The sequence below is a fragment of the Dermacentor silvarum genome, chromosome 5, assembly GCF_013339745.2.
Source record: "Dermacentor silvarum isolate Dsil-2018 chromosome 5, BIME_Dsil_1.4, whole genome shotgun sequence".
Lineage (NCBI taxonomy): Eukaryota > Metazoa > Arthropoda > Arachnida > Ixodida > Ixodidae > Dermacentor > Dermacentor silvarum.
The window spans coordinates 14,437,860-14,464,942 of NC_051158.1; the positions used below are offsets into that span (position 1 = coordinate 14,437,860).

Genomic DNA, 27,083 nt, shown 5'->3' on the forward strand with positions numbered 1-27,083 from the left:
CACGTTGTGTGCCCTATCGTTTAGTTTTATTCGTTTGTTTCATTCTGATGATGTGTGGTGTTTTATGGCGCAAGGGCCAGTTATGGCCAAAGAGCGCCATGTTTCATGCTGTACATACTTCAAAAGTGTACCATAAAGCAGTAAATATTCGTATTTTTTTTCTTGCTGTTAAAAATGATACAGATGTTTAACCATGCTACGTACGAGTACTCACATTGCGCTCCTGCGGCTTTTCTTTATTTATTTCTTTCTTTTTTGGAGAATCACGTTTTTGTTTGCTTTCTCTTATGTAGGATGTTGACAATGAGTGATATTTCGATTTTTTGCGGGCTTTCTTGTCTTGGCTTCCAGCTTGCAGCCGGCAGTATTACATAAGAAAAACGCACTTTGACTTGATAGATGAAGCACTGATTGCGATAGCAAAGTGTTACACATCTGAAATAAGGTTCGTGGTTTTATAGGGAAACATTCGCTTACTAAATAAATCTAAAAGAAAATACCGCCCAAGCTGAAACGTGCGGCCCCGGTGTTTATGACTGGGTTAATCCCGACGGTTCATTCAAGTCTTTCTCAAATATTGGTTACGTCTTTGTGTTTCTTAATGAGGCTACGCACACGTTCGGTTGCGATGGAGAGAACGACGTCACTGACGGTATATGCCCGTAGTCCACCGTTGTCGCATTGCCGCTTGCGAGGCTTCAAAATTAAATTGCTTCAAAATTAAACCTGTCCGTCAGTAAGACAATGAATGGCTCATAACCCCGTAAACAGCGGCCTTCCCTGTTACGACGGCAGAAGAGAAGTGAAATTCTACGCTGGAGTGATGAGCGGCAACGGAGCCAGCTGTAGAAGAAGACGACGACGCTCGAGCCATTGCCGATGATGATAGTTTCTGCGCACATCGGACGGACGGATGGATTTTGGTTTCGCCTAGCCATATACAGCTTTGCTGTAAAAGACTGTCGTCACGCGGGCACAGGCAAGCATGAAGCGATCTCACTCGATGCCCGCGAACGCACGCTGTCACAACGCTGGCGTGATGGAGAGCGCAAGCGGAGAGAAGTGAACGCTTCTACTGCCTCTCCGTTCAATGCGTCACCGAAATTTAAGTTTACGCGACCTACCAACACTTGGCGTGCGCGAATAAATGGCACATGCACCTCAGGCTTTGCAACCCATGGAGTTTACCTCCAAGATAGGGCGCGGCGGCGCACTGCTGGCCTAGAAGAAGAGACGCGCGCTCATCTAACCTCCATCTTCCCTCCCCTTCCTCATCGACCTTTCAGGTAATTCGACCTTAAGGATATTTCGACCAAATCTTGCTATCCTGCTAGTGTCAGAATTAACGGGAGTCGACTGTACCGGGATATATTCGCGTTTGGCGGTATATTCTGGTAATTTAAGCCTTGCTGGGGAAGTCGTTATTCCGCTCATTCTCTGGCGCAGCGCCAACGCAACGAGACCGTGGGACGTGAGCGACAAGAACAAGCGTGAGCGCCACCTGGTGCAGTCCAACTACTACCCCGTGGTGTCCTGGATCTACGTGCGGGACAGGAAGCGGTCGCTCCAGATGAGCGTGCTGCCTGACCGGCCGCAAGGTGGCACCGCCCACCAGCCCGGAACCATCGAGCTCATGGTATGCAGACGCGTATTAGACAAACCGAAACAGCGTATAACGCATAGAGTATTCGCGCTGGGAATGCCACGGACACAGAGTTTCTCACTATATTGTGACTTCGGATTGGCATCGTTCTCGGAGAGCCAGGACATCTTGAAAACGCGCCTGGCTAGCACCGTTCCGTCGGTCACAATGAATCATTTCCTGCTAAATCAGCACGTAAAAAGCTGTTTTAGCTTTATTATTACACAAAAACATGTTTTGTTTAATTATGGAGGACTTGTTATTGGATGTACAACTATATGAAACGTTTTTTTTTTCAAAAGTATCAGCGGGACGCTAAAATTGGAGGACAGACGACAATATTCGCGCTCTCTTTGGAACATCTTGTCTGTTTTTTTTTTGTTTTTTTTTTTTTTGCTTTTATTCGCCTAATTATGCATTTTACGAGAGTAAACTTCATTGAGAGACGTAATATGGGTGAATGAAAACCTTTTAAGTAGATTTTGTTTTAAGAGCCCATTATATATGTGTAACCATATCCACGTTTTAGACAAAACATCGTGCAACACGAGCCAACACAAGCCTCGCAGACATATACATATACCGTCATTCCCAAGACGACACAGCGCCCTTTAGGAAACTCCCATAGACGGTGGCGCCAGATTACCCTCTAGGTGTTATAGTGAGAAACTCTATGGCCGCGGAGAAACCATGGCTGAGCCATCACATATAAACACTGCGTGGATTTGTCTAAGCTTCATACTACTGGCTTCGAGAAGTCTTGCGGCTTCTTATGTTCTTGGAATTAATTTATCTCAGAATGAGCTGTGGGCCAATGATTACGTGCTCATTTATTTCTAGCCTGTACCATTCCGCCGTCTTTAAATATTAGCTGACGTCGTCTGCCCACGCCGTCACCATGAACTGTTCGTTGTCGTGCCGATGATGATGGCGACTCCAAAACACTGGCACGGACCCTCGACGGGGAATTAGCCAAGAAGTGGTCGCTAGAACAAGTTGTCGTGCGTTCGGCGTCAATGTCGTCTTCGGCGCGCCTTTCTTTATCTTTACCGTCAACGCTGTCATCGGGCCGGCCAGCCATATCGCACTTTATGGGCATCACTTAAAAGGACACTAAAGAAGTGAAAAAAATGTTATGCAATGTTAGTTAACTGACCTTCTACAGTACCAGAAAAAGGGACGCTTAAAATAAGAACACAAAAATAAAAACGCCGCATCAGCTCGTCATGACGTCATGGATTTCGGCGGCGTCTGCTTAATTAAGCCTGGTTAGTTTTTTGGAACTATAAGATCGACTACATTCTATTCGGAAAGAGACAAAGACTAAATGTGGCAAGTTTTAAGAACATTTACTGAGCGACAACGGCCAAATACGAAGAAAAATTTTGAAATCCGCGACGTCAAACTGAGGTGCCTGGCGCAGAGGTCTCGGCGCGAATTCAAAGAGGCATAAATTTTTTACCTTCATATTTTATTACAATTCTAGACCTCTGACCACACGGTTAACGAAAACAGAGCTTCGAAAGAAAAATCCCGCGCCATTCCACAGCTGCGAAGGTGGATTACCAGCGAAGTAGTTTAGCACACGACATAGCTAGAGGTGAAACACAATTTAGATCAAAGGTATGGGCAAATTTTATTTCTCTTGAGCAGCGACGGCGGTTATCCCGAAGAAAGACACACGCACACACACTTTTATTTTGATCGGCGGCATAAATTCGCGTGGAAGACTACCACCACCTCGGGGAGCCGGAGGGAACTAGACACGCGCGACGGGACCGCCACGCCGGGAGAGCGGAAGGAAACTAGGCACTCAAGCACTTGGAACAACGACAAAGAGAGGGCGGTGCGAGCGTACACATGGCCGACGCGGGTCGCACAGCGGCAAATCCTTGAGAAAGTCTTACTATCTACCTGAGAGTCTACTGATTTTGAAAATGGTGTCTACTGATAACTAATCTAATGAAAATACATACCAAAGTGATGAGACGTATAAGCTTTTGCATAGAATGAAGCGATTTTGCAGCAAATTCGCGAGCTGAGTTTTTGCACACGTAGTCTGTTGACGGACACCTAAAATGCATAGAACCCAAGCCACAGACAGGTTCGCTGTAATCTACTTTACCAGCCTAAACTGATACGTTTCTCTTTAGCGTGCCTCTAAGGCTTCCCTCTATATTATAAGGTTTTCTTCAAGGATTGCCCTGACAAGTTTACACATTCTCGCTCTATCGGGCGACAGATCCACCGGCGCTTCATGGGCCACGACGGCAAAGGGGTGATGCAGTCCCTGAACGACCTGGGCGTGGACCGCAAGGGTCTGGTGGTGCGCGGCCGCCACCTGCTCCACCTGGGACCCATGGACGTGGCCGCGGTGCGCGTCCGACAGCTGGCCAACGGACTCGTCATGGCTCCCGTGATGGCCTTTTCCGAGGGCATATCGCCTCAGACCCGCTCGATTGAGACGCGGAACGTGAGTTCATCAATCGATGTGCAATCTACGAAGACGTTTTATACAGGGTGTTTCAGCGAACACTTTCAAAACTTTTTTTAAGGGTTACCTATGGTAGATTGCACAATTCTAGTTCATACGAGCTGGTCTGATCGAAGAGGTGGACATTACTTGCACAAAAAAATTGAAATGCATAATCGACTGATTAACAGAACATTCACTAATACGGTTTTTTAACTAATTACCTTATGGTCCATATTGCAATTTACGAATTCTAGCCGTGGAGTTCGCAAGGCGGATCCACTTGGAACGAATTCTCAGGATGACGCCAGTTTCGAGATAGTAGTTCCCGAACTTTGCGGAGAAATGCATTGCCTTTCCAGTTACTTTTGCGCTTCAATGCAAAAGGCGACGTTTTGTTAAGAAAGTAACTGGAACGCAAATGCATTTCTCCGCAAAGTTCGGGAATTAATATCTCGAAACTGGTGTCATCCTGAGAATTCGTTCCAAGTGGATCTGCCTTGCGAACACCACGGCTAGAATTTGTAAATTGCAGTATGGGCTATAAGGTAATTAGTTAAAAGCTTTATTAGTGAATATTTGTAATTACGTCTATTGTGCATTTCAATTTTTGTGCGAGTAATGTCCGCCTCTTCGAGTAGACCGGTTCATGAACTAGAATTCTCCTATCTGCCAAAGGTAACCTTTAAAAGTCTTTGACAGTGTTCACTGAAACACCCGGTATACAGAGAGAAATAAGTATTTGAAATTGCAGAGAGGCCGACCTGGGGTTGACTCCTCTAACCTGCTATACTCTGCGCGGGGATAGAAAGAACAAAGAAAAAAATGATTACCCCTTAACTGTGCTGGTTTACACTCCTACACTTGGGGCGTAAAATTGTGGAGAATTAAGTCATGCACCGACGATGGTCGTCGGTGCAAGCGAATAGCCGTATACGCTTCTACACTGTAAAACAATTTACGCCCTTAAAAGTGAAAAGGGTGTAAATGTGTCTAGGACTAACACCCAAATAGGGTTGGTCGCCCACAGAAACGGGCAGGTGAAGTATAAGCCAGGGCCGCAATTTTGTAGCGATGCCATTTCCGGTGATATTTCTTTCGGCGCTTTTTGGTGTTGGAGTGTCAGACACATTTACACCCCTTTTCACTTTGAAGGGTGTAAAATATTTTACAGTGTACAAAGTTATTATTGCTTTATTAAAGTATTGATGTGCTTGCTAGATGGCGTATATATGAGAAGTGAGGATATGAGGAGTGAAGTGAGAATTGTTGAAGTGAGAATATGCAGGTAGCGCTTGTTGTTTCATTGGGTAATTCTGTAGAGAACGAAGTCGTTAACCAGTACGTCCGTAGCCGCATAGCATGGGTGACTTTACATATAAGATAATTCGATGCAAGTTGTCTTCATCGGAGCGAGCGCCGGCATCAACAGCGACTGCCATGCTTCCCTCCCGACGTAGCCCTCTCTCGCCGTTTCCACAGAGGGAGAGGGCGCAAAAAACGAATTCCCCTTCAATGGCCCGAATATGAATAAAATAGAAAATACTTCGAAATCTGCGAAGTACGTCTTACTGACGCACCGGCGCTGAAGTTACGACGGCAAGCTTTAATGATTCCAACTTTGAAGTTAATTTTCTTTCCTATAATAGTCATCATATTACCACGAAATAACGGAAGTAATAGTTTTCGAGGAATGCTTTATCGGTATTGATTAGACTCACTAAGCGTGGACAGCTGGGCTAGTTGAAGTTCGGCGTTCTTGTTGTCTTTCTCTGCGCTGGAACGACGTTTCATAATTGATTGACTCAGCCGCGTATCTCTAGTATACTATCGCTTTGGGACTCAGTAAACATAATCCATATTGATCGCAGTTAATGTGCAACTCTCGTCACGAAGTACTAGCTGCGCACTGTTGCCGTTGTACGCATGCATGCACTCGCAGTTCCGCGGCCTCGGTGCTGCCCTGCCGCGCGGCGTGCAGCTTCTGACGCTGCAGCAGCACGAACCCAAGCGAGTGCTCTTCCGGCTCGAGTACATGCAGCCAGCCATCGTGCCCCGCGAGATGCCCGTGGCGGACGTGGCCGTGCCTTTGCACGTGAGTACACGAAGACCCACCTTCCTTGCTATACCATATGCGACATCTATCGCTTTATGCAGGGTTCGTCACCTAACTTGAGCCAAACTATAAAAATATGCAAACGTCACGTAGCTGGACAGAACCAATGTAATGTTGTTTGCCGTCGCTTGGAGATACTCAGAATACTTTTTTTTGCATTCCGCCTAAGTAGATAATTAGTCTTAAATAATCAACTACTCATATTATAATTAGATGAAAAGTGTCAATTAGAAAATTGTAGAGCAACATGAGAAACTCCCGATACGGCTTTCTGTTGCTTAACACGCGTTGCATAAATGGTTTTTTTTCGAGTGTGAAAGAAGCCAGCGAATACACGCAAAGTGCCTCGAGCGGCCATTCGCGCGGCATTTTTTTATTTTATCGTGCAGTCCTCGTGCCGTCTGTCGCAGCTATCATGTTTACTTGCGACGAAAGATCGCCATAAAATAAAGCTTTCTAGCTGTGTGACTAATGAGCCGGAATAAACTTATCTGCCATCTTCTTATCTACAACAGTTTTCCGAATTCTCGCCGCGGTGACGACCCCCGCTAATAGGGAGTTTTAGCACATGGCTTGTCCGTAAACTTGTCACCGTTTACGGATTACCGGCTTACCAGGACCTAGGGCTGTGGACGGCAGCAGCAAAGCTGGTGGACATGTTGTGACACTTTGTCCAATCTGTAATGCGTTCGAAACAATTTTGGGCTGCGTGAGTGTCCTCGTCGAATGAACTTTCAAAAGAGGCTATGAACTATGTCGCTACCGACGCTTTACACCAGCAGTCCGGTCAAATATGGTATAGGTCACGGCACTATTAGCTGCCGAAAATTTACACCAGCAGCGAAGTAGAATACACTTGGTTACTGCAATATTAGCCGTTTTGTGTTTGGTTGATATCTGCACCACCAGGTGGTAGCACCATACAGGCCGCATACTTTGCGCCCCCGCCCCAACGCCCAGTCCGCCTGCGTTTCCCCGATTACCGGACAAGCTAAACCTCTATTCCGCCAACAGCAAAAAGTCAAGTCACGGTGTACACATTTGTGGACGCGACTTATTTTTGTCATTTCCGTGCAGTTGTGGCAAGTAATAGACCACGAAAATTAAGCTTATAGAGTAAATCGAACGTTCTGCTTACCTCAAGTACCTTCATTTTACTTCTGAGGGAAATCTCTCGGTACCGAAGGTCGCTTTGGAGAAGGCACTACGGTGTTAGATGGGAGGTGTGACGTGGGGAGTTTCGGCAGCAATCGCGAAATAATTTTTTTTCTTTCTAGTAATGCTTGCAACCAATAATTAACTTGTGCAAGTCATTCGCGCTAGTGATTTAATTCTTTTTTATGAAGAAACGTATCATTACTGAGTGCACAATAATTAGATACTCAATCAGGCCGTAATTACGGTGACTCGTCATAAAATGCAGAAAGAGTCATGCTACAACTTTGACTTGCTCTTTATGGAGTCTGCAGCACATTGGCATAAAATTATGTAAATTTCATACATTTATGAACAGTCGATCATAATTCGTAACTGAAGTGGATAGAACTGCTGCACCCGCCGTGTTTGCTCAGTGGGTATGGTGTTGAGCTGCTGAGCACGAGGTCGCGGGATCGAATCCCGGCCACGGCGGCCGCATGTCGATGGGGGCGAAATGCCGAAAAACAGCCGTGTACTTAGATTTAGGTGCACGGCAAAGAACCCCAGGCGGTCCAAATTATTCCGGAGTCCCCCACTATACGGCGTGCCTCATAATCAGATCGTGGTTCTGGCACGTAAAACCCCGTAATTTAAAATCTGAATTTAATTTACAACTGGTGCAAATGACGCGCAGGCTCTGATGTCCACGTACCAGACGAGCAACGTACGCGAGGTGACCCTGACGGCGAGCCAGTGGGTGGAAGAGCAGCCCGAGCAGTTTGAGTGGAACGTCACCGTGGCCAGTGGCCGGCGTCGCGGTTACTCACCGCGGCGCAGCGGAGACGCCTTCGACGAGCAGGTCGGCAGCGGCAACAGGGGCGCCATCGTGAGAGCCCACATGGCCGTCGGCGAGATACGCACCTTCGTCGCCGACCTGGTGCTGCCCAAGTAGAGGAAGGGCGCCGCGATCTGCGTCTTCAAAAGAGAAAGTAAAAAGAACATCAATAACGCGTGCAGTGTGGTGTGTTCCATATACAACAATTCTAACAACGCCCCCTCCCCCCCCCCCCCCGCGTCCCTCTATACTCCGCAACTATATGTCCCCAATTGTGGACACAGTTATTAGTATTACCCTGCCCAGAGCCTTCGGTTTAAGGGATAGCGTGAAGAGGCATGTCGTCTCAATAAAGATGTGCACACTTATTGCTTAAAATTGCAGTTCGTACAATATTTTAGGGTTTTGAGCTCTATTCTATGCGTACGTATTACCAAGTAAACAAAAAAATGCACGCTAACAATTAAGTCGCGCTCGAGTCCATTAGTTGCGTAGCGACGCCTCACATGACCTCTGTTGTACGCGTGCGCGATTCTGAGCATGCATTTGGAAAAGGTACTTGCCCCGGTGGCTTTGCGGCTATGGTGTTCCGTTGCTAATTATGCACGACGTCGCGGGATCGAATATCCCGGCCGCGGCGGCAGCACCTCGATGGGGGCGAAATGCGAAAGCGCCCATGTCCCGTGCACCGGGGACACGTTAAAGATCCCCTGGTAGTCAAAATTAATCAGGAGTCCCCCACTATACCGCGTGCCTCATAATCAAATCGCGGTTTTGGCACGTAAAACCCTAGAATTCAATTCCATTCGAGAGGGTTTTCCCACCAAAGCAGCCGACGTTCCGTAATCGCAGCTGAAAAACACGCATCGAAACGCAGACTATATGGTTCAATCTTCTGGGAACCAGAGATTCTCGTTTGTATTATCGGGAGTACAAAATTGTGCGAACATGAATTAAATGCTTCAAGTTGATCCGCCACACGTGCTCTAAAATACTGACACCCCTTGAGGCGTATCTTGTCCAGAAACAATAATCGCCATCTCTCAGGTTTGCGATTTTTTCGTGGAAAACTCTGCGCTCTCTAAGATTCATTATATCAAGAATGTTATATGTCACACTGATAGTGCGCATGCCGTTCCTAACCTAGAAGTGTTAGAGAAACAAAAGGCACGTGAGATGTGATGAAGATTATCGTTTGAGGACGAGATAAGCCCCAAGGGGTGTAAACTTTAACGCAGTACATATATTGCTAGGTATACGTCTCATAGTTGCAAAACACCTGAATACCTGAATGCTAAACGCAGCAAACTATATATATATATATATATATATATATATATATATATATATATATATATATAGGGGACTTCTGGAAAGTTCACCACGCTGGACCCGCCGTAACAGATGCAGGAAAGAGATGACGAACTTTTCAGAAACAAGACATATTTACCTATAACGTTTTCGGCTGGTGGACCAGCCTTCGTCATAGTACAGTTATATATATATCATAGGAAGCCAACAAACATAGACACCAAGGACAACAAAGGGGAAATTACTTGTAGTCACTAATTGAATTAAAGAAATTATAAATTGCAATGCCTCCCTCGGAATAGTGGGAACGGCAAATGCTAAAAAAAAGCTTAGACCCATTAGAGGTTATCTTGTCCTCAAGCAATAACTGTCACGTATGTTGCCTGTTGGAAACTGAACCTGGCAACGTTCAACACGCGCACCTTCTCGAGTGAGGCTAGCTTAGCAGGACTATTTGAAGAATTATCAGGCATTGCCTGGGATATTATTGGCCTTAGTGAGGTTAGGAGAACTGGTGAGGCTTACACAGTGCTGACCAACGGCCACGTCCTCTGCTACAGAGGTCTTCCCGATAAGAGAGAATCCGGGGTAGGATTTCTAGTTCATAACAACATAGCGGGCAACATTGATGAATTCTACAGCATTAATGAGAGGGTAGCAGTCGTCGTAATAAAGCTGAATAGAAGGTACAAAATGAAGGTAGTACAAGCCTACGCCCAAACCTCTAGCCACGATGATAAAGAAATAGAACAGTTTTATGAAGATGTTGAATTAGCAATGAGAAAGGTACAAACTCAGTACACTGTGGTCATGGGCGACTTCAATGCAAAAGTGGGAAAAAAGCAGGATGGTAAGCAAGCAATTGGCAACTACGGCATCGATTCTAGGAATGCAAGAGGAGAGATGTTAGTAGAATTCGCGGAAAGGAATAGGCTCCGAATAATGAATACCTTCTTCAGGAAGCGCAGCAACAGGAAGTGGACCTGGAAAAGCCCCTAATGGAGAAACAAGGAATGAAATAGATTTCATACTCTCTGCCGATCCAAGCATAGTGCAGGATGTAGAAGTGTTAGGTAAGGTAAAGTGCAGTGACCATAGGTTAGTGAGGTCGAGGATTTCTCTCAATTTGAAGAGAGAAAGAGTGAAATTAGTCAAGAGGAAACAGGCCAACCTAGAGGCAGTAAGGGTAAAAGCAGACCAATTCAGGCTGGTGCTCGCAAACAAATATGCAGCTCTAGAAAAGGAAGATAACGACAACATAAAGGTAATAAATGAAACCGTAACTAGGTTGATCAAAGAAGCAGCAATTGAAGTGGGAGGTAAGGCACCAAGGCAACCAGTAGGTAAGCTCTCGCAAGAAACAAAGGACCTAATAAAGAAACGACAAAACATGAAAATGTCCAACTCAAGAGACCAGATAGAATTCGCTGAACTGTCAAAACTGATCAACAAGAAGAAAGTAAGGTATATTCGAAATTATAACGTGGGAAAGATTGAGGAAGCCGTAAAATATGGACGCAGCATTAAATTAGTAAGAAGAAAGCTTGGCATAGGACAAGGCAAGATGTATGCACTGAAAGATAAGCATGGAAATATCATCAGCAATTTCGATGACATAGTAAAAGCAGCGGAAGAATTTTATACTGAACTGTACAGTTCCCAGAGCAGCCAAGCTACTTTAATTCGAAGTAGTGAAGAACAGGATACAGTCTCCTTCTATAACTAGCGATGAAGTTAGAAGGGCCTTGAAATACATGACCAGGGGAAAAGCTGCTGGAGAAGATGGAATAACAGTAGATTTAATCAAAGATGGAGGATATATCATGCTTGAAAAGCTTGCGGCCCTTTATACACAATGCCTCACAACTTCAAGTGTACCAGAGAGCTGGAAGAATGCCAACATTATACTAATCCATAAGAAGGGAGACGTTAAAGAATTGAAGAATTATAGACCCATTAGCTTGCTTTCAGTATTGTATAAAATATTCACCAAGATAATTTCCAATAGAATCAGGGCAACACTTGACTTCAGCCAACCAAGAGAACAGGCTGGCTTCAGGAAGGGACATTCTACGATGGATCATATCCATGTCATCAATCAGGTAATAGAGAAATCTGCGGAGTACAATCAACCTCTCTATATGGCTTTCATAGATTATGAAAAGGCATTTGATTCAGTAGCGATACCAGCAGTCAGAGGCATTGCGCAATCAAGGAGTACAGGGGGCATACGTGAATATCTTAGCAAACATATACAAGGATTCCACAGTTACCTTGATTCTCCACAAGAAAAGTAGAAAGTTACCTATCAAGAAAGGAGTCAGGCAAGGAGACACAATCTCTCCAATGCTATTCACTGCATGCTTAGAAGTATTCAAGCTCTTCGATTGGGAAGGCTTAGGAGTGAGGATCAACTTCGAATATCAGCACCCTTCGGTTTGCAGATGACATTGTCCTATTCAGCAACAATGGAGACGAATTAGAGCAAATGATTGAGAACCTTAATCGAGAAAGTGTAAGAACTGGGTTGAAGATGAATATGCAGAAGACAAAGATAATGTTCAATAGCATTGCAAGGGAACAAGAATTCAGGATCACCAATCAGCCTCTAGAGTCTGTAAAGGAGTACGTTTATCTAGGTCAATTACTCACAGGGGACCCTGATCACGAGAAAGAAATTTACAGAAGAATAAAATTGGGTTGGAGTGCATACGGCAGGCAATGCCAAATCCTGACTGGGAGCTTACCACTGTCGTTGAAAAGAAAAGTGTACAATCATTGCATTCTACCGGTGCTAACATATGGGGCAGAAACTTGGAGGTTAACAAAGAAGCTCGAGAACAAGTTAAGGACCGCACAAAGAGCGATGGAACGCAAAATCTTAGGACTAACGTTAAGAGACAGGAAGAGAGCGGTGTGGATCAGAGAACAAACAGGGATAGCCGATATTCTGGTTGACATTAAGCGCAAGAAATGGAGCTGGGCAGGCCATGTAATGCGTAGGATGGATAACCGGTGGACCATTATGGTTACAGAATGGATACCAAGGGAAGGCAAGCGCAGTCGAGGTCGGCAAAAAACCAGATGGGTTGACCAAGTTAGGAAATTTGTAGGCACAAGTTGGAATACGCTAGCGCAAGACAGGGGTAATTGGAGATGGCAGGGAGATGGCAATGCAATGCACGCAAGGTCTTGCATTGCATTGCCTTCGTCCTGCAGTGGACATAAAATATAGGCTGATTATTATTATTATTATTATTATTATTATTATTATTATTATTATTATTATTATTATTATTATTATTATTATTATTATTATTATTATTATTATGTTGCCTGCGTTTTCTTTATTTAACATTCCGCGCTGGCGATTTTCCAGTCAGGGATACCATATGTGACACCAGTTATGGCATCCACTTCCCGGCCTCGAAATACCCGCAGAGTGCGCAGAGGTAAAGTATTAGCAAATCACCCTTCTGCAATAAAAAAAAAAATTTAAAAACGCCACCCTTACCATGAGAAGACGCTTGATACGCCAGAACAAAAAAAAAAAAAAAAAAAAAGGCAAGAACGAAAGATGGGTGGCAGCGCCACCCCAACGCCTTGAAATTGCCGCACTATCTCTCCGTGACGTCATGGATTTTGAAGCCGTCTGCTCGGGCTCAGTTCACATTGTATCGGTGAGAATAGAGTACGTAGTATTAGACTGCACTTATTAAGTTTCAGGAACTTTTACTGGACCGTAACGGCCGAAATGCGAGAAAACAAAAAAAAAAAAAAACGCTGTGCAATCCATGACGTCACACTGACGTTTCGGCCATGAGATTTCGGCGCGAAATTCAAAAAATAAAAGTCTGACGGCAATTTTCTCTTCTAATAATCAACCTGTTACCGCGAAACCAACGAAGGCGGAATTCTTGAAGAATAGTTTATATCAATCTAAATTTATTCAGTGTTTCTCTCTAGTGTCTCTCGAAATAATGAAAGGCACGCAAGGTATATATGATCATTGTTTAGCGACCAGGTAATCCCTGAAGGATGCAAACTTTTTCCCATAGTGCAGCTGATAGGTCTTGCATTGGTACTACAAGTGCCGGAAGCAACCGGCGTGACAGTCACGGCCGGCTCATTCTTCTAGAAATCGGCACGGCAGAGTACACGACGAACATCTGTTTCGCTGCCGGCGATCGCAGCTCAATCTCGCGCACGCAAAGGCGGGAAAGATGCGCGCCGTCTTCCACTCGCGCGAAATACTGCGGGGGCAATGTAGGAAGGAGAGGGGGGGGGGGGGCGCATTCCATCATCGCGCGCTCGCTCCCGGGCGGCTGTATCTGGAGAGCTATCCGCGGCAGGTGCACAGCCCGCTGTATTATTGCGATAGCAATTATATGGACACTTCAACCGGATTTATGCCGTCGTCGTCGCCGTGAGGTTCCCTATAGATAAAATCTTCGCCGCGCGCCGTATGCCCGAGCGGAAGCGTGCGGGGACGCGCGCTGTCACGGAGAGCGAACGCACTCAATCTCCCACGCGCAAGCAAGGAAGCGGGAAGCCAGCGCCGGAGGGAGCAGGGGGGGGGGCAACAACCGCGCTCGTCGCTCCGCCCGCACCGTCTCTTATCTCCCCACGGCTCCGACCTTTATGCGCCGTGCATTCGCCGCTCAGTTTCAGTTGAAGCGATAGACCGCACGTACCTTCGCCGCTGCGGCGTTTGCGCTTGCTGCCAGCGTTTTGACAGTCGTTGTCTGCAGTCATTCAGTGTGATCTACTCATGTTTGTTTGTGCGCGCTCACACCGCAATTAGTAATAGTCGGGCCACATTTTCCAACGCACGCTACACATGCAATGCTGCCCGGGTCGGCAGTGCAGCGCTACAGGTGTGTCCCTTCGCACGCGCGCTGCCCACGGGAAGCGCTTCTCATCAACACCACCGTTTCACACGCGCCTTCTCGTGGTCATCGAGTCTCTCTTCATGTCGGTCTACTTACGCCGCAGCACACCTGCTTACTTAATCAGCTCATGTTTACTACAATTCATATTGCTACCAAAGCCGCTCACCTTACTTTGTATGACATTGCTGTGTTGCTATCGCATTCATTGCTTCGCCCTTAGGGCGAAACTGTGACATTTTTTTTTTCGCGGCTTGTGCGCGCGCGTGACATCATGCTTGTTAATTTAGTTAGGACGCCTATATTTACAAGTTTATACGGTCGATAAAGCTACTATCCTTACTTTGTATAGCTGTTCACTAATTTGCTAGCGCAAGCGATTTTCGCCCTTTCAGGCGAAAGTGCGAGTTTTTTTCCTTCCTCCATGGGCGATCGCCACTGCCGCTTAATGAAAGCAATAAGCCGGGGTGCGTCTTTCCACCGAGCGGCCGTGCAAGGCTATAGGATATACCGTGTGTCCCAGCTAACGTTAGGCAAACTGTTCAACGAAAAAGAAAGATTTAAAAAAAAAACATGGTGCCTACATTATAATAATGCCTACAATTATAATACCTACAGTGCTCGGTCGTCAGCGTTCTGACAATCGAACACCGCGAGTTTTAAAATTGTATCTTGTACCATGTTCGTTTAATCAATTTTTTTTTCGTTGAACAGTTCCGTTAGCTGGGACACCCCACACGTACGGATATGGGTGAGATGAAGCTACACCGCAACATAAACTTTATTCTGTGGACTTAAAAGCGAAATTAAAACACTAAAACACTACATGCATATGCAAAGGACGAACAAGAACACACAGCCAACATGAAGAACCACAACGTTATCGAAAGAAGAAGCTAACATAAGGGAGAAACAAAGCCAACAGTGGCGAGCGAGAGAAATCGCATCATGCCTCTCAGTACAATCTGGTACAATGTTTTCGAGGCCGCCCATAGCTTCGGTAGCGGACGTCCCCTTCACAAAACGGGCAGCGGGGACGACCTTGAAGGTACGTGAGCCGCTCAGAGGCGCCAGCTACTGTTCACCGGATGTTCAGCCCGGAAACGGCAAGCCCCGGAAAAAAACTCGCGGCACAAGTTGAGTCGCAGGCGAAGTGCGTCGTTCTCGACTAATCCGCGTCGTTCCAGGTCCTGAGCAAACATGTTCGGCACAGTCCTCCACATAACCCTTACTGGCTCGTTCTCGTAGTGTTTCCTCGCTTGGCCCGCCGCATCTGCATTCGAACTCTTGTATATAATTGTCAGCGCCGTTTCAAAGTCATACTTGGGATCTCTCGGATGCACGAACAGTAGCGACGCGCATGAATCGTAGAGGGGCTCGTCGTAGGACCCTCCTGCGAGGGCATAGACGTCACCGTGAACCGTACCAGTTTCAGGTGAAAACGTCAACTCCACAACGATGCGGTGTCCATAAACGCACTTAAATGCGCCGACGAAAACCGTAAGCGGCGTTAGCACGTCTTTCGCGACGAATGACGCCCATTCTCTAACGATCCACTGATCAGAGCTGGAGGCGCTCGGCGCTCTCTGTGCGTCTGGTTGTCGGGGACCTACTCCTGCGTACATCCGAGACACTGCTTGGTTTTCAGCCGATTCTCGAAGCCCGCACACAGCCGTGGAAACGCTAGAGGCCCACGCTGGGTTCGTGACGACGGTCTTGCCCTTTTCTTCGTTCGAGGCTTCTTCGACCGCGTTCACAGCCAGCAAGTTTCGATCGCATTTTCGGGCGAAAACACCGATGATGGCGCGTTCACTTTCGGCTAGGGCACCCTTGATCTCAGACACGACTTTGCGCCGGTGTTGGTCGAGTGCGGCAAGGAAGGTGTCGCTGGCGGCTTCCGGGGCGTCCGTCACAGCGCCGGGGACAATCGCGGGCGTTTTACCATGGCCTCTAAGATTCGCGCGCCCGCCAATGTCGGAGGCCGTGGTCGTACCGTTTTCCTCGGCACTGAGATGCCCCTCAGACGATTGGAGCTTCGCACGGAGGGAAGCGTTCTTCGCCAAGATAATGTCCAGCGCTTCCCTTAATTCCGAGAAGGAGTTGACGAAGTTGTCGCCTAGCACGTCGCTGGGAAGACAGGGCAACTTACACGTCTCCAAGTGGCCCGCGACGTCCCGGTGAAGAACCTTCACGCCGCAGCTTTGGCAATTCACGGAGTGGAACCTGCAAGACTCGGCGAAGTGCTGGAGCATGGCGGAAGCGGCGTCCTTGAGGTCACAGCCGTTCTTCGCATTCCAGCAACGCACGCGGCGACCGAGCAGATTGGCCTTGCTTATGGTACCCGACCATGCCAACTCCTCTTCTCCGAAGACTTTCTTGTCCAGGGGGCAGCGGGTGTCGCCGCCCTTGTTGTCGTGACCGCAGCAGGAGCGACACATCGTGTGGTGACAGGGCAATAGGGCCGACAGCGGTGACACCATTCGGCACACGCTGCACACCGAGGTCTCGGCAAACGGTTCCAGGAAGAATGTAGGCCGCCAGTCGAGACCGCTGCCGAAACCGAACACGGTTTGCGTGCGTACGGGGACCACCATCACTGGATGCGCTTTCGGAGACGGCTGGGCTTCAAATCATCTGCGCACCGATCGTTCCGCTATTTAATATCGCTGGAGGATGTCGATGTTGCTGGCGCGATGACGCCAGACGAGCACTTATCGCACTGCACTGCACCATCACTGCCATGACAGTCGACGGAAGCGTCGCGTTCGCTGTACAGGTCAAGAGTTAATTGGCGTTCCAGGATCCACGTGGTTTCCCTGGTGGCTACGAAACTGCGAGGGACTTTCACTATACTGCAGCTGTAAAGTGCGTGCGATGAAGAAGTCACGGAACCGGGCAAGGCAGCTATTATCGCGCAGGAAACGCCCGAGACAGTGTCAATATACTGTTCCAGTATAGTTACTGATGTGAAGCATGCCTAATAAAATAAAAACAGTCTTGCCTCTTGCTCACACTACTGCTAGGACATGCGCAGAAATGCAGGGGCACGATGACTGTCCAAGTATACGCGAATACCCGATGTACAGCGCACTACACTGTACCCGAAGCGCGTCATGTGCGAGGCATGCCGTGCTCACCTCTACGTTTCCTTGTGGACACGCTGCGCGCCATCTGTTGGTACCGCCGTGAATTTCGCTCATACTAAATGGCACATACGCACGCCTTCGCAAGGTCCATTCCGACATCGATGTAGTTTCAACTCCACTCCAACAACTAGTCGATATTCTTACCCCCGGTCTCCCCCCGCATTGCCAAAGGTACGACCTGTCTTTCCACAGGCCAAGATGGAAGCTCATTACGGCAAGCTTCCTCGACGCCAGGCGAGCTACGTTCATGTACCGCCTGGCGCGGGGCTGTTTGCCGATTAGCTACAAACCCTTCACAGCCATCCCGGCTCGTGGATGAGTGTGCCCTTTTTGTGGTTTTCGAGAGGATACAGTTCACATCTTTTCGCAGTGTTTACTTTCTGCTGCTCTCCCCCAACGGATAGCTAGTCTGTTTAGTCTCCTGGGCGTTTCATTTCAGACCGTTCGTTTCCCGCACCCTTTGCCTAAGCAGGCGATCAACCAGTTCGTGCTTCTTCTCGTCGAGTGCTCATACCAAGTTTGGTTAGCACGCTGTGATGCGGTTTTCGGGGGGGGGGGGGGGGGGGGGAGGTTCGGGCGCCGGGTCTTCACGAAGTGCTTGGAAAAGCGCGGATGGAAGTCTGGTTCATCTCACCCGGGAGCGGCATCACCTAGGCGAGAAGTTTCTCGAAGTGTGGGCTCGCCCTGCTGTGATTTTCGATGAGTCAGGTGGAAAGCTTTCCATTAAGTTATGATGCATGCTTCTAAGGTCACTCGACTGGACAGCATGTGCCAGTCGATCAACGTCTTTCCGTTCGCCTCAGCGGAACACAGAGTTGGAACCGGTGGTAGCGCAACAGAGTGCGCTGCGCCGCAGACGGCTTCTGTGGTCTCCATGGTTGTTTGCCTTGACACCTTTTGCGTCGAGGTAATCCGAGGGTCTGATGGGCTCGTGTCCCTGACGACCGACATGGCTGTTTGTGTGAAGCGCGAAATAGCACGGTTAGTGCCGCTCCACAGTGGTCCCCTTGTCCGGGAAGGACCGTTGGCCCAAACCAAAGCCCCCCACCCAGTCAGCCCAGATAGGAAGGGGGGGGGGGGGGGGGGTCGGGATGCCGGGGTCAATGTACCGAATGATGCTGGGTTGATGAGTACATGTAAGCTCTGGGGCGCGGTACCTACGGGTGCGAAGTCCTCTTCCCATCTGACAACGGCACACAGTGACCCAAGTCCGGTGAGCGTTTTTAATTCTAACAAATTCTGTTTTGGTGCCTGAGTGCCACGAACAATGAAATCAATCGTAGTTTTGGGAGAAAGAAATTATAATTGAAAAAATATAGATGTGCCAGTTCAGTCAAAATTAACTAAAAATTAAAGTCTGTTTTTCTTCGTGCCAAAACCACGATATGATTATGCGGGACACCTTTGTGCGGGACTACGGATTAATTTAACCATGTCCTTTACTGCGCAGATAAATATAAGTAAGTGTCTTTTTGCATTTCGCCTCCATCGAAATGTGCCAGGGAGTCGAACTGGCGACCTCATGCATAGCAGCGCAGAGCCATAGCCGCCAGCCCCCATGACGGCGGGACCGCCCGGTCAGCCAGAAGCGCGTTTTGCAGTTTTTAATGAGTCCGCATTTTGATTAGCACCCAATGAAAAATCGTAGTGGCTGCGGCTCTAAAAATATTTAATGTGGGTCAATAGCACTGATTCTAATTAATTACCGCAAAGAATCACTGCTATGATACCGAGAGAAAACGAAGCATTGTACTATCGGTACAGTGCCTTGACTATACTTAGTATATTCTAGGCACTGTACTATCGGCCAGAAAAGTAAACGGACCACGGCTCCGGCGGAAGGATTGGCTGCCTGGCCACAACGGGGCGCTGCTGTCTCGCTCCGCGCGCTTGGGTCGAGAGTGCCGTGGGTGACGTTAACATGCGTTTCGCCGCAGCTCGGCTGGACCCGGTGAACAATAGATGCTCTGACGTCACGCCAGATATTTCCTCCCTAGGTTGTCCCCAGAATTTTTTTTTTCCCCTCTGTGCGTTTCTTATGACGCTGTGAAGTACCTGGCGCGTCACGTGAACATGGCCGGCGTGCTTGGAGGGAGATCGGAAAGATCACACAAGAGTTGAGATATACTGTAGTTGAGATCACCTGTTAACTGTGCAACGGCTAAGTGCGTCAGCCATCGCCGCGTGTTTTAGAGTAAACACTTCACTCAACGCAAGAACATCTGAGATCACTGCAAGAAACATGTGGAGGGGTGACAAATGCGGCATGCGGTGACGTACCTTCGTTGGAAAGTGTTTTGCGACCGAAATAATCGCAGTGTGACGACGTACAAGTTTGACGTTAAGCTTCTCCCTCACTCTCGCGCTGTGTCTTGTCACGCTTGATAAAATGTCTAGTGCGTCGTCCGGTTGCTCTGCTGCTGGCGGTCGCGATGAAAGGGACCGGGTATGGGTGTCTTGCACTGGAGTTTGAGGTATAGTAGCGGCGCCTGGTGGCGGCGAAAAACGTCATCTGGGTAGTACCAGCTTGGATAGTATTGAGCCCTGGCTGTGGCGAAGCACGTTTCTAGCCCGCGTTTTGCGTCGATTCGCACTTTTTTCTGCCCTGTTTCGAGTGCGAAAAGGCTCGTCACTTCTCACAGACCATGGCGACCAGGCTGCGAGCTGGCCGCAGCCTATAGTTTTACAAAAACGGACTCTCCGTGTGCCGTGGGACGTAATGCTGTAAGCAGAAGACATCGGCGACGCCGATCCGGAGAGACCTAGCTCAGCCTCGAAAAAGCGTCACCGTCGTTATTGCTGCGTCGTGGGCTGCCATGAACAAGACGGCCTGAATCCCAACATCAGATTCTACCGTTTTCCTTCAAGGCCTCACGCTGCGGAGCGTCGGGCGCGTTGGATAACTGCAGTTCGTCGCGCTGGGTAAGCGAAATGGGAGACCGACATAGCAGCAGGCATGGCTGGTCATTCACGATCCGAGACTCGGCCACAGCGACAATTAACAATTCGACCGGTGCGAAGTGGTTAAGTGACCAAGTGTGTGCAAATGACCACAAATGGTGGGGCTGATTCGGTGACAATTCACTACCCCACTACGAGCAGCACAGGTTAGAGAGTTGAATGTGCTCATCCTTGACCTCAAGCCAGCACGTTGAGGCAGCACAGCAAGGTAGTATTGATTACAGCACATCGATGTTCGAGCGCTGTCATTAAAAGCTACATCAAGCGAGCGGTGCACGAGCGCGCGCTGCAGCGCGATTCGCACGTACAGCGGTGAGCCGGTGAACACGCGAGCGCGTGGCCGACGGCACTATCAGCGCCGCGTAACAGCCATCGTTGGAAACATTGCACATGCGCAGCATGTGCTTTGCGAAACACTCTTTCCACCGCGCGCATCACGTCATCGATACGCTTGTTCGTCGTCTGCTAGCCGCATTTTTTGTTCGCTGAGCTGATACCTTCTGCATTTCAAGGTCCATCTGGATTGAAGATTGGCGCGTGAAGGAAAAAAGTGAGTGTAAGAGGGATAATTATTAAACTTTTTATTCAAGAAAATTGCACTTTTGCAATTCAAGTTAAACAAGACCATGAGAACAAATATAAAAACATGAGCAAATCTAATAGCGAGTCATGTGACCACTTACAGCAACGACTGCAGCTATTCTGGACGGTAACGAGTCGTAAAGTGATCGAACATATTCCCGATCGGCTTTCAGCCTTTCCCACTCGTTGCTGACTTGCGCCCACAACTGGTCCGAAGTCGCGGAATAAAGGGGCTTCCTTGCCAAAGAAGCTTTCAGACGGCCCCACACGTTTTCTATCACATTCAGGTCCGCTCCTTTCGGAGGCCATTCCAGTAGCTGCATGTGCTGCTCCGCCTGGAACTCCTTGACAGCCCGCGCCGTGTGTATCGGTGACCGGTCCTGTTGGAACAGGTAATCGCCGTCTGGGAATAAACTGCTCGCATATGGCAACAGCACATTGTTCAAAATGTTGCAGTATTGTTCCGACGATAAGTGTCCACGTATACGTTGCAGGGGCCCTAAACCATATCTTGAAACAGCACCCCACACGTTCACACTCGATCTCCCACTGGCAGAAACACCTTGCACGTTGTCCGGGTCGTTCCTGCGTGGCATTGTGACGTTAACTAAAACAATTGCTTTTCAAAGCAGGAAGTTTGCCTCACCGTGTGCCTGGTAGTCTCCAAACACGCAATCTTTGGTCTTGTCGCGTCGAAAACGTTGACTCATCCGAAAAGATGACGCGACCCCACTCTTCTGATGTCCATGCTTCGTGCAGCTCAGCGAACTGCCGTCGTGCGTCCTTGTTTGCCGCCGTTAGTAGTGGCTTCTGCGCTGCGACGCGACTGTGAAGGCCCGCAGTACGCAGGCGACGTCGAACAGTGGTGTCCGAAACGTCCAAATCCAAGTCCTCGCGTATTGCTGGGGCTGGCAAGAAAGGGTTACGAACAGCAGCTGCAACTATGAGGGCGTCTTCATCGTCTGTGGTAGCTTTAGGGCGGGGCGCGCGGGGTGCATCCTGAATGCGACCTTCATACTTGTAGGCTTGAATTATCCTGTTCACAGTCTTCAGGGGCCTATTAACTAAAGCGCCAATATACCGCTGGGAATAACCTTTCAGGGAAAGATCGACAATTGAGCGCCGTTCATCATCGGGAACCCTAGCCATAATACGATCTGGCGACAGAATGAACGGCTGCGAAAGATGTTTGGTTGTTTTATATACGGCGTTGCATGCACAACAACTTTGAAGGGAACGAATAGACACGCCCCCATAGATATACAAGTTTTTTTGTCTTGTTCTGTTCAAGCACAGATGTTTAAAGAAATCTTAAAATGCAGGATGCATGGGCTTAGAAAACAAAAATGCGGCTAGCAGACGACGAACAAGTGCATTCATGACGTCATGCGCGCGGTGGAACAATTATTTCGCGGAAGGCGTGATGCGCATGCGCAATGTTTCCAGTGATGACCGTAACGGGGCGCTGACAGTGCCGTCGGCCACGCGCTCGCGTGTTCACCCTAACAGTGCTCACCGCTGTACGTACGTTAGTGCGAGCTTATACGCATTGCATCAGTTATTTATCAATTGCTAGACAGATGGCCACTACTACAGCGCAGCCATAACTACTTGTCTAGCGGCAAGCAGTCAACAAAGATTGCAGGAGACCTGCCGTTTCGCGGCATGTCGAAAGACCACTGCCGTCGCGGCGCGTACGATCGTGCGCTCGAGCAGTTCGTACACCGCGGCATGCTGAAAGACCGCTGCCGTCGCGGCGCGTACCGTCGTGCGCTCGAGCAGTTCCGTACACATGTCTGCTTATCGCTGCTGTGAATTCATTTATAGAAAGCATTTCCTCGCGTTTGTGCGCCTGAATCTAGCAGCGTGCAAACCTTACCTGAAGTTCAACTTCGCAGGAGCGTGACTCGCTTCACTTGCGATTGACACCGCGCGAAAACTTCGCCGCTTATTTCTTGAACGGCGTACACGTATGCGGGTTGCATAATTTCTTGCCTTTACGCAGCATGCCACCCATGGAAAAATCTTCGGCGCCCGATATTCGCTGCAAGCCGTGGTACAACACAACCGAAAGTGGCGGGTCCATATTGTAAACGTGCTTGCCGAAGCAGACGACCGAGCTTGGTACTACCCAGTTTCGGATTGAGGGCGCTTTTTAACACCATTTTTGCAGCGCCCCCTGGGCAACGCAAGAGCCCCTATATTCAACACACGGCGCTGTCGCCCACTAGCCGACTGCCGCAGGGAGGGTTCAAAGTACACGGCAAGCTTCGCCGGTGCGCAAAACATGTGACACCATCTAACTCCCCTAACTCGCCGCACGAAGTTGGGACGGCAAGATTTTGAACGCATCTCTCGTGGTCAGCGCGTCCCCATCTGCTGGTATTAAATTCCGCGTCCCTGTATTCCGGCTTCGTCTTGTCGTAGAGAAACCTGTAATCGCGTACAGTTTCCAGTGATCTCCCTAACGATGTAGCGAGCGCACACGGAGAAAGCCATGGAGTGAAAAGCGGACGGCGCCGTCGCCGCGGGAGTCAAGCCGGGGGCAAGCCGACGTAGCTACGGCCACCATTCCTGCATCGCTGATTGGTCACGTCGGCTTGCGGCAGCCGGAGAACGTCGCAAAAATCGATCTTGAATCCATTCTCTGCACGGCAAGGAAACCTTGAAGGACGCGCCTTGACGGGCGTGAGCCCAACCGCCCGCGCACGTCAGCCTGTGAGCGTCAAACGGTGCAGACCAGCCGCCGTGCCGCTAACGTGAACATGGCTTTATCCCGCAGGCGTGAAAGAGGGCGGCGGCGCCTTGCGCACTCTTGCGTAAACTCGAGCAGCAAGGCGACATACACTAGTATGGAAGGTTAGGTCAATATAGGAAAAAAAAAAAAAAAAAACAGAGCAGGTCTTTGTTCTTTCACAGTGCCGGGGTTTTATTCCCTGCGGCCGTGGGCTACTGCGTGCGACAGCGCCATGTGTTGAATACCGGTCCCTTTCATCACGACCGCCAGCAGCAGAGCAGCCGGACGACGCACTAGACATTTTGTCAAGCGTGACAAGACACAGCGCGAGAGTACTGAGGGAGAAGCTTAACGTCACCTACGGCACTCTCGACCCAAGCGCGCGGAGCTCTACTCTTTCCTCCGTCGTCTCCTCTCCTAAAGCGCGTGCTTTTTGCTTTATTTTTTGCTTGCGAAAGCAAGTCGACGGTGGCGGCCCCAGAAAGACCACGTTGAAACTAGAGTGACCTGGATTCTAGGTCACTCTAGTTGAAACTTTCAGACCGGACGCGCGCCGCCGCCGGCAACTGCGGCTGCGCAGAGGACTTTCAACATGGCAATGAGGCGGAAATATATATATATATATATATATATATATATATATATATATATATATAAAGAAGTAACATATACACATGTTATGTACTCGAGAAGCGTTTGATATTATGTGTATATATATTTTTACACGTTACGTGTATATATTATATAAATATATACACATGTAAACAAGCCCGTCACAAAACTGGATGTAGCGTAAAAGATAAAAACGGTAAAAACTGCCCCACGACTACACCGACTAAACGATTAGACCTGCGACTAGACTTCCAAGGTCACCAAAATATGACAGACTACAGACAAAAAAGCACGCTTGTCATGAGCGCTTTCGCCGCGAAGCCGAAAAAAGCTGGCATATGTGTGGCCATGTTCGCGGACCGCTGCTGCAACCGTCTGTACGTGTTTCTGGCACTTCGAGATGTACGGTTTTCCTCGAGGATACAGAAATTTGCTCATGCGCCAGCGTCGTATCGCTAACCTTTAAAGAAAGGGCTTAATCCCAGGAACGTCAGCAAGAGTACTTAAAGGGAGTAGCGCCGCTTCTTGTCACAGTAGGTTTTGCGCACGGTATATACACACATCTACCCCAAGTGGCACGTAAACTTACGCTCACTCTTTCGCCAACGTGTCGAGAATAAGTTAATGGGCGCATACTTGAATATATGCGCACTGTATACGCACAATAAATGACGGTTCTACTCCGATAGCGCACGAATGGTCGCAGCTGAATGCTTCGTGACGGTCCACAAGGCGTGAGTTACTAGCGATAATACATCTCTGCTACAAGATATTACAGTGCACAGAACAGCTACGTTTAAAGCCTTATGCGCAGCAAGAACAAAACTATCTAAAGTGAGCAGACCCGCGAGCGATTAGGCAGAAAATAATCATATAGTGACCGCACCGAGGAACTTGACTGAGTCAGAATAACGACAAGCCGCTGCTTCAAAATATTTGCCAAATAAAGAACGAAGAGCAAAACACACTATAATCCTGAGTCAATCCATAGCGGAAAGTTTGGATAGCTTGGAATTCATATTTAGCCCCGCTTAGCAAGCACCATACGCTGCTCGTGCCGTTTGGACGCCGCTTAATCAGTTCCGCATGTTCTCTGGATCTGCGGCCAAAGCTTCGTGTCGTCCAGCCAGTCACTGTCTACGATATCTCCCGAAATAGAGGTTTGCAAGCCGCATGCACCGGCGTCATACACATCCATCGTAAACACGGAGGCACCACGTGATCAAACATGGCAGCGCCCACGGGATCGCCGCGAAAAGGGTCAATAGTTCGCGTAGACCACGTTTAGTCTGGTGCGCTGAAGGTATGTTTGGTCCTACCTATTGAGGCACCACGGCATATAAAAGTCACAAGGAGGATCGATTTTATATAGGGGTCCGTACTGATGGCTTGCATCTGTCCAGAGTGGTCCAGAGGGATCGCTGTAAACGCCTAGCGTTTGCCGCGTCTTTTCTCGAGACACGTACCATAGGTTGCACGGACGTCATCGCGGACGCCATATTGGGGTACCAGCAGGTCGAGATGGGGCGTAAGCAAGGACCATGACAGCATGCAACAAAAAGCGCGTCTTGCGTCGAACGTCAGAGCGATAACAATGATAAACCGGTGAAAAACAATCGCCGTGAAAAAGCAAAACAGTTTGCGCGTGATAATACGTTGCACTGACGTCATCGTAGTGGCCATCTTAGGGTACCAGCGCGGTGAGATATGGATGCGTGACGTCACATGCATACTATCCTCTCGAAGTGTCAGGAACAGCTTTATATCGGCACAGTCAGCCTCGACGTTGCCTTGTATTCCGCAGTGGGCTGGTAACCACCTGCAGTACGACGCTGTGATGCAGTTCGTAGGCTTTTATTGCACAGGCTGACGAGTTCTTCCTGCGCACGCACCTGTTCACCTCTTGAGTCGGTGAAGATTATTCTAGTACACGTACTCTAGTAAAGATGTAAATAAAAGCTGCCCGCAGTGCACCTAGTTCAGTGGCTGTAGCTTATAAGCTACTTGTGGCAGAGATGGTAACAAACGCAGACGGAATCCACACACCGATGGCAGATGATGTTGGCGGAGCGGAGCCATCAGTGTAAATATGATGGTGAGCCCTGTAACTGGTGTTCATATGCTCTAGAGCAAAATATCTGAGCGCTGAACAGGGAGTATTTCTCATGTTCTTGATCCCAACAGATAGCAGCAGCAAACTTTAACAGTACCTTGTTAGAAAACTGGTTTCTAGTACTCTAAAATACCAAATATTTCCTATTAGAATATGAACAGTTACAGGGTTATATTCGATTCGTATTCGAAACTTCTAATATTCTCCCGCCCTCAATTTTGTGTTTTTTTTTTATTCACGCGCACACCCGTGGTTGTTTCTGCATGCAATGAAACGAGAGGTGCTGTACTTACTGACTAGGTGGTGATGGGCTGGAGTTCGAAACAGTTCTTCAACATTACGATTAACTATGAGTTGGCAAATTACGCACGTGGACCGAAACCCAACTTTACTACAAGCTCATACATAAACAAAGCCGGACAGTCTGGTACAGCCATATAGTACAATACACTATGCGGCAAGTATAGTACACTACAATCACTTTGTTTCCACACGTTTCTACTGAGATTACTTCAATCACCTTGGTTGA

General features: G+C 48.4%; 1 protein-coding gene across 1 annotated transcript in view; it reads left to right on the forward strand.

The window, feature by feature from the left end:
- Positions 1 to 26,940, forward strand: part of LOC125939618 (lysosomal alpha-mannosidase-like) — a 42,027-nt gene extending 15,087 nt beyond the window's left edge. The window contains exons 13-17 of the mRNA XM_049667380.1: positions 1,447 to 1,636; positions 3,885 to 4,115; positions 6,058 to 6,210; positions 8,063 to 8,357; positions 26,855 to 26,940. Of these exons, the coding sequence (XP_049523337.1) occupies positions 1,447 to 1,636; positions 3,885 to 4,115; positions 6,058 to 6,210; positions 8,063 to 8,320 (832 nt within the window). The 3' untranslated portion in view covers positions 8,321 to 8,357; positions 26,855 to 26,940. The remainder of the gene's footprint in view (positions 1 to 1,446; positions 1,637 to 3,884; positions 4,116 to 6,057; positions 6,211 to 8,062; positions 8,358 to 26,854) is intronic.
- Positions 26,941 to 27,083: the final 143 nt, after the last annotated feature.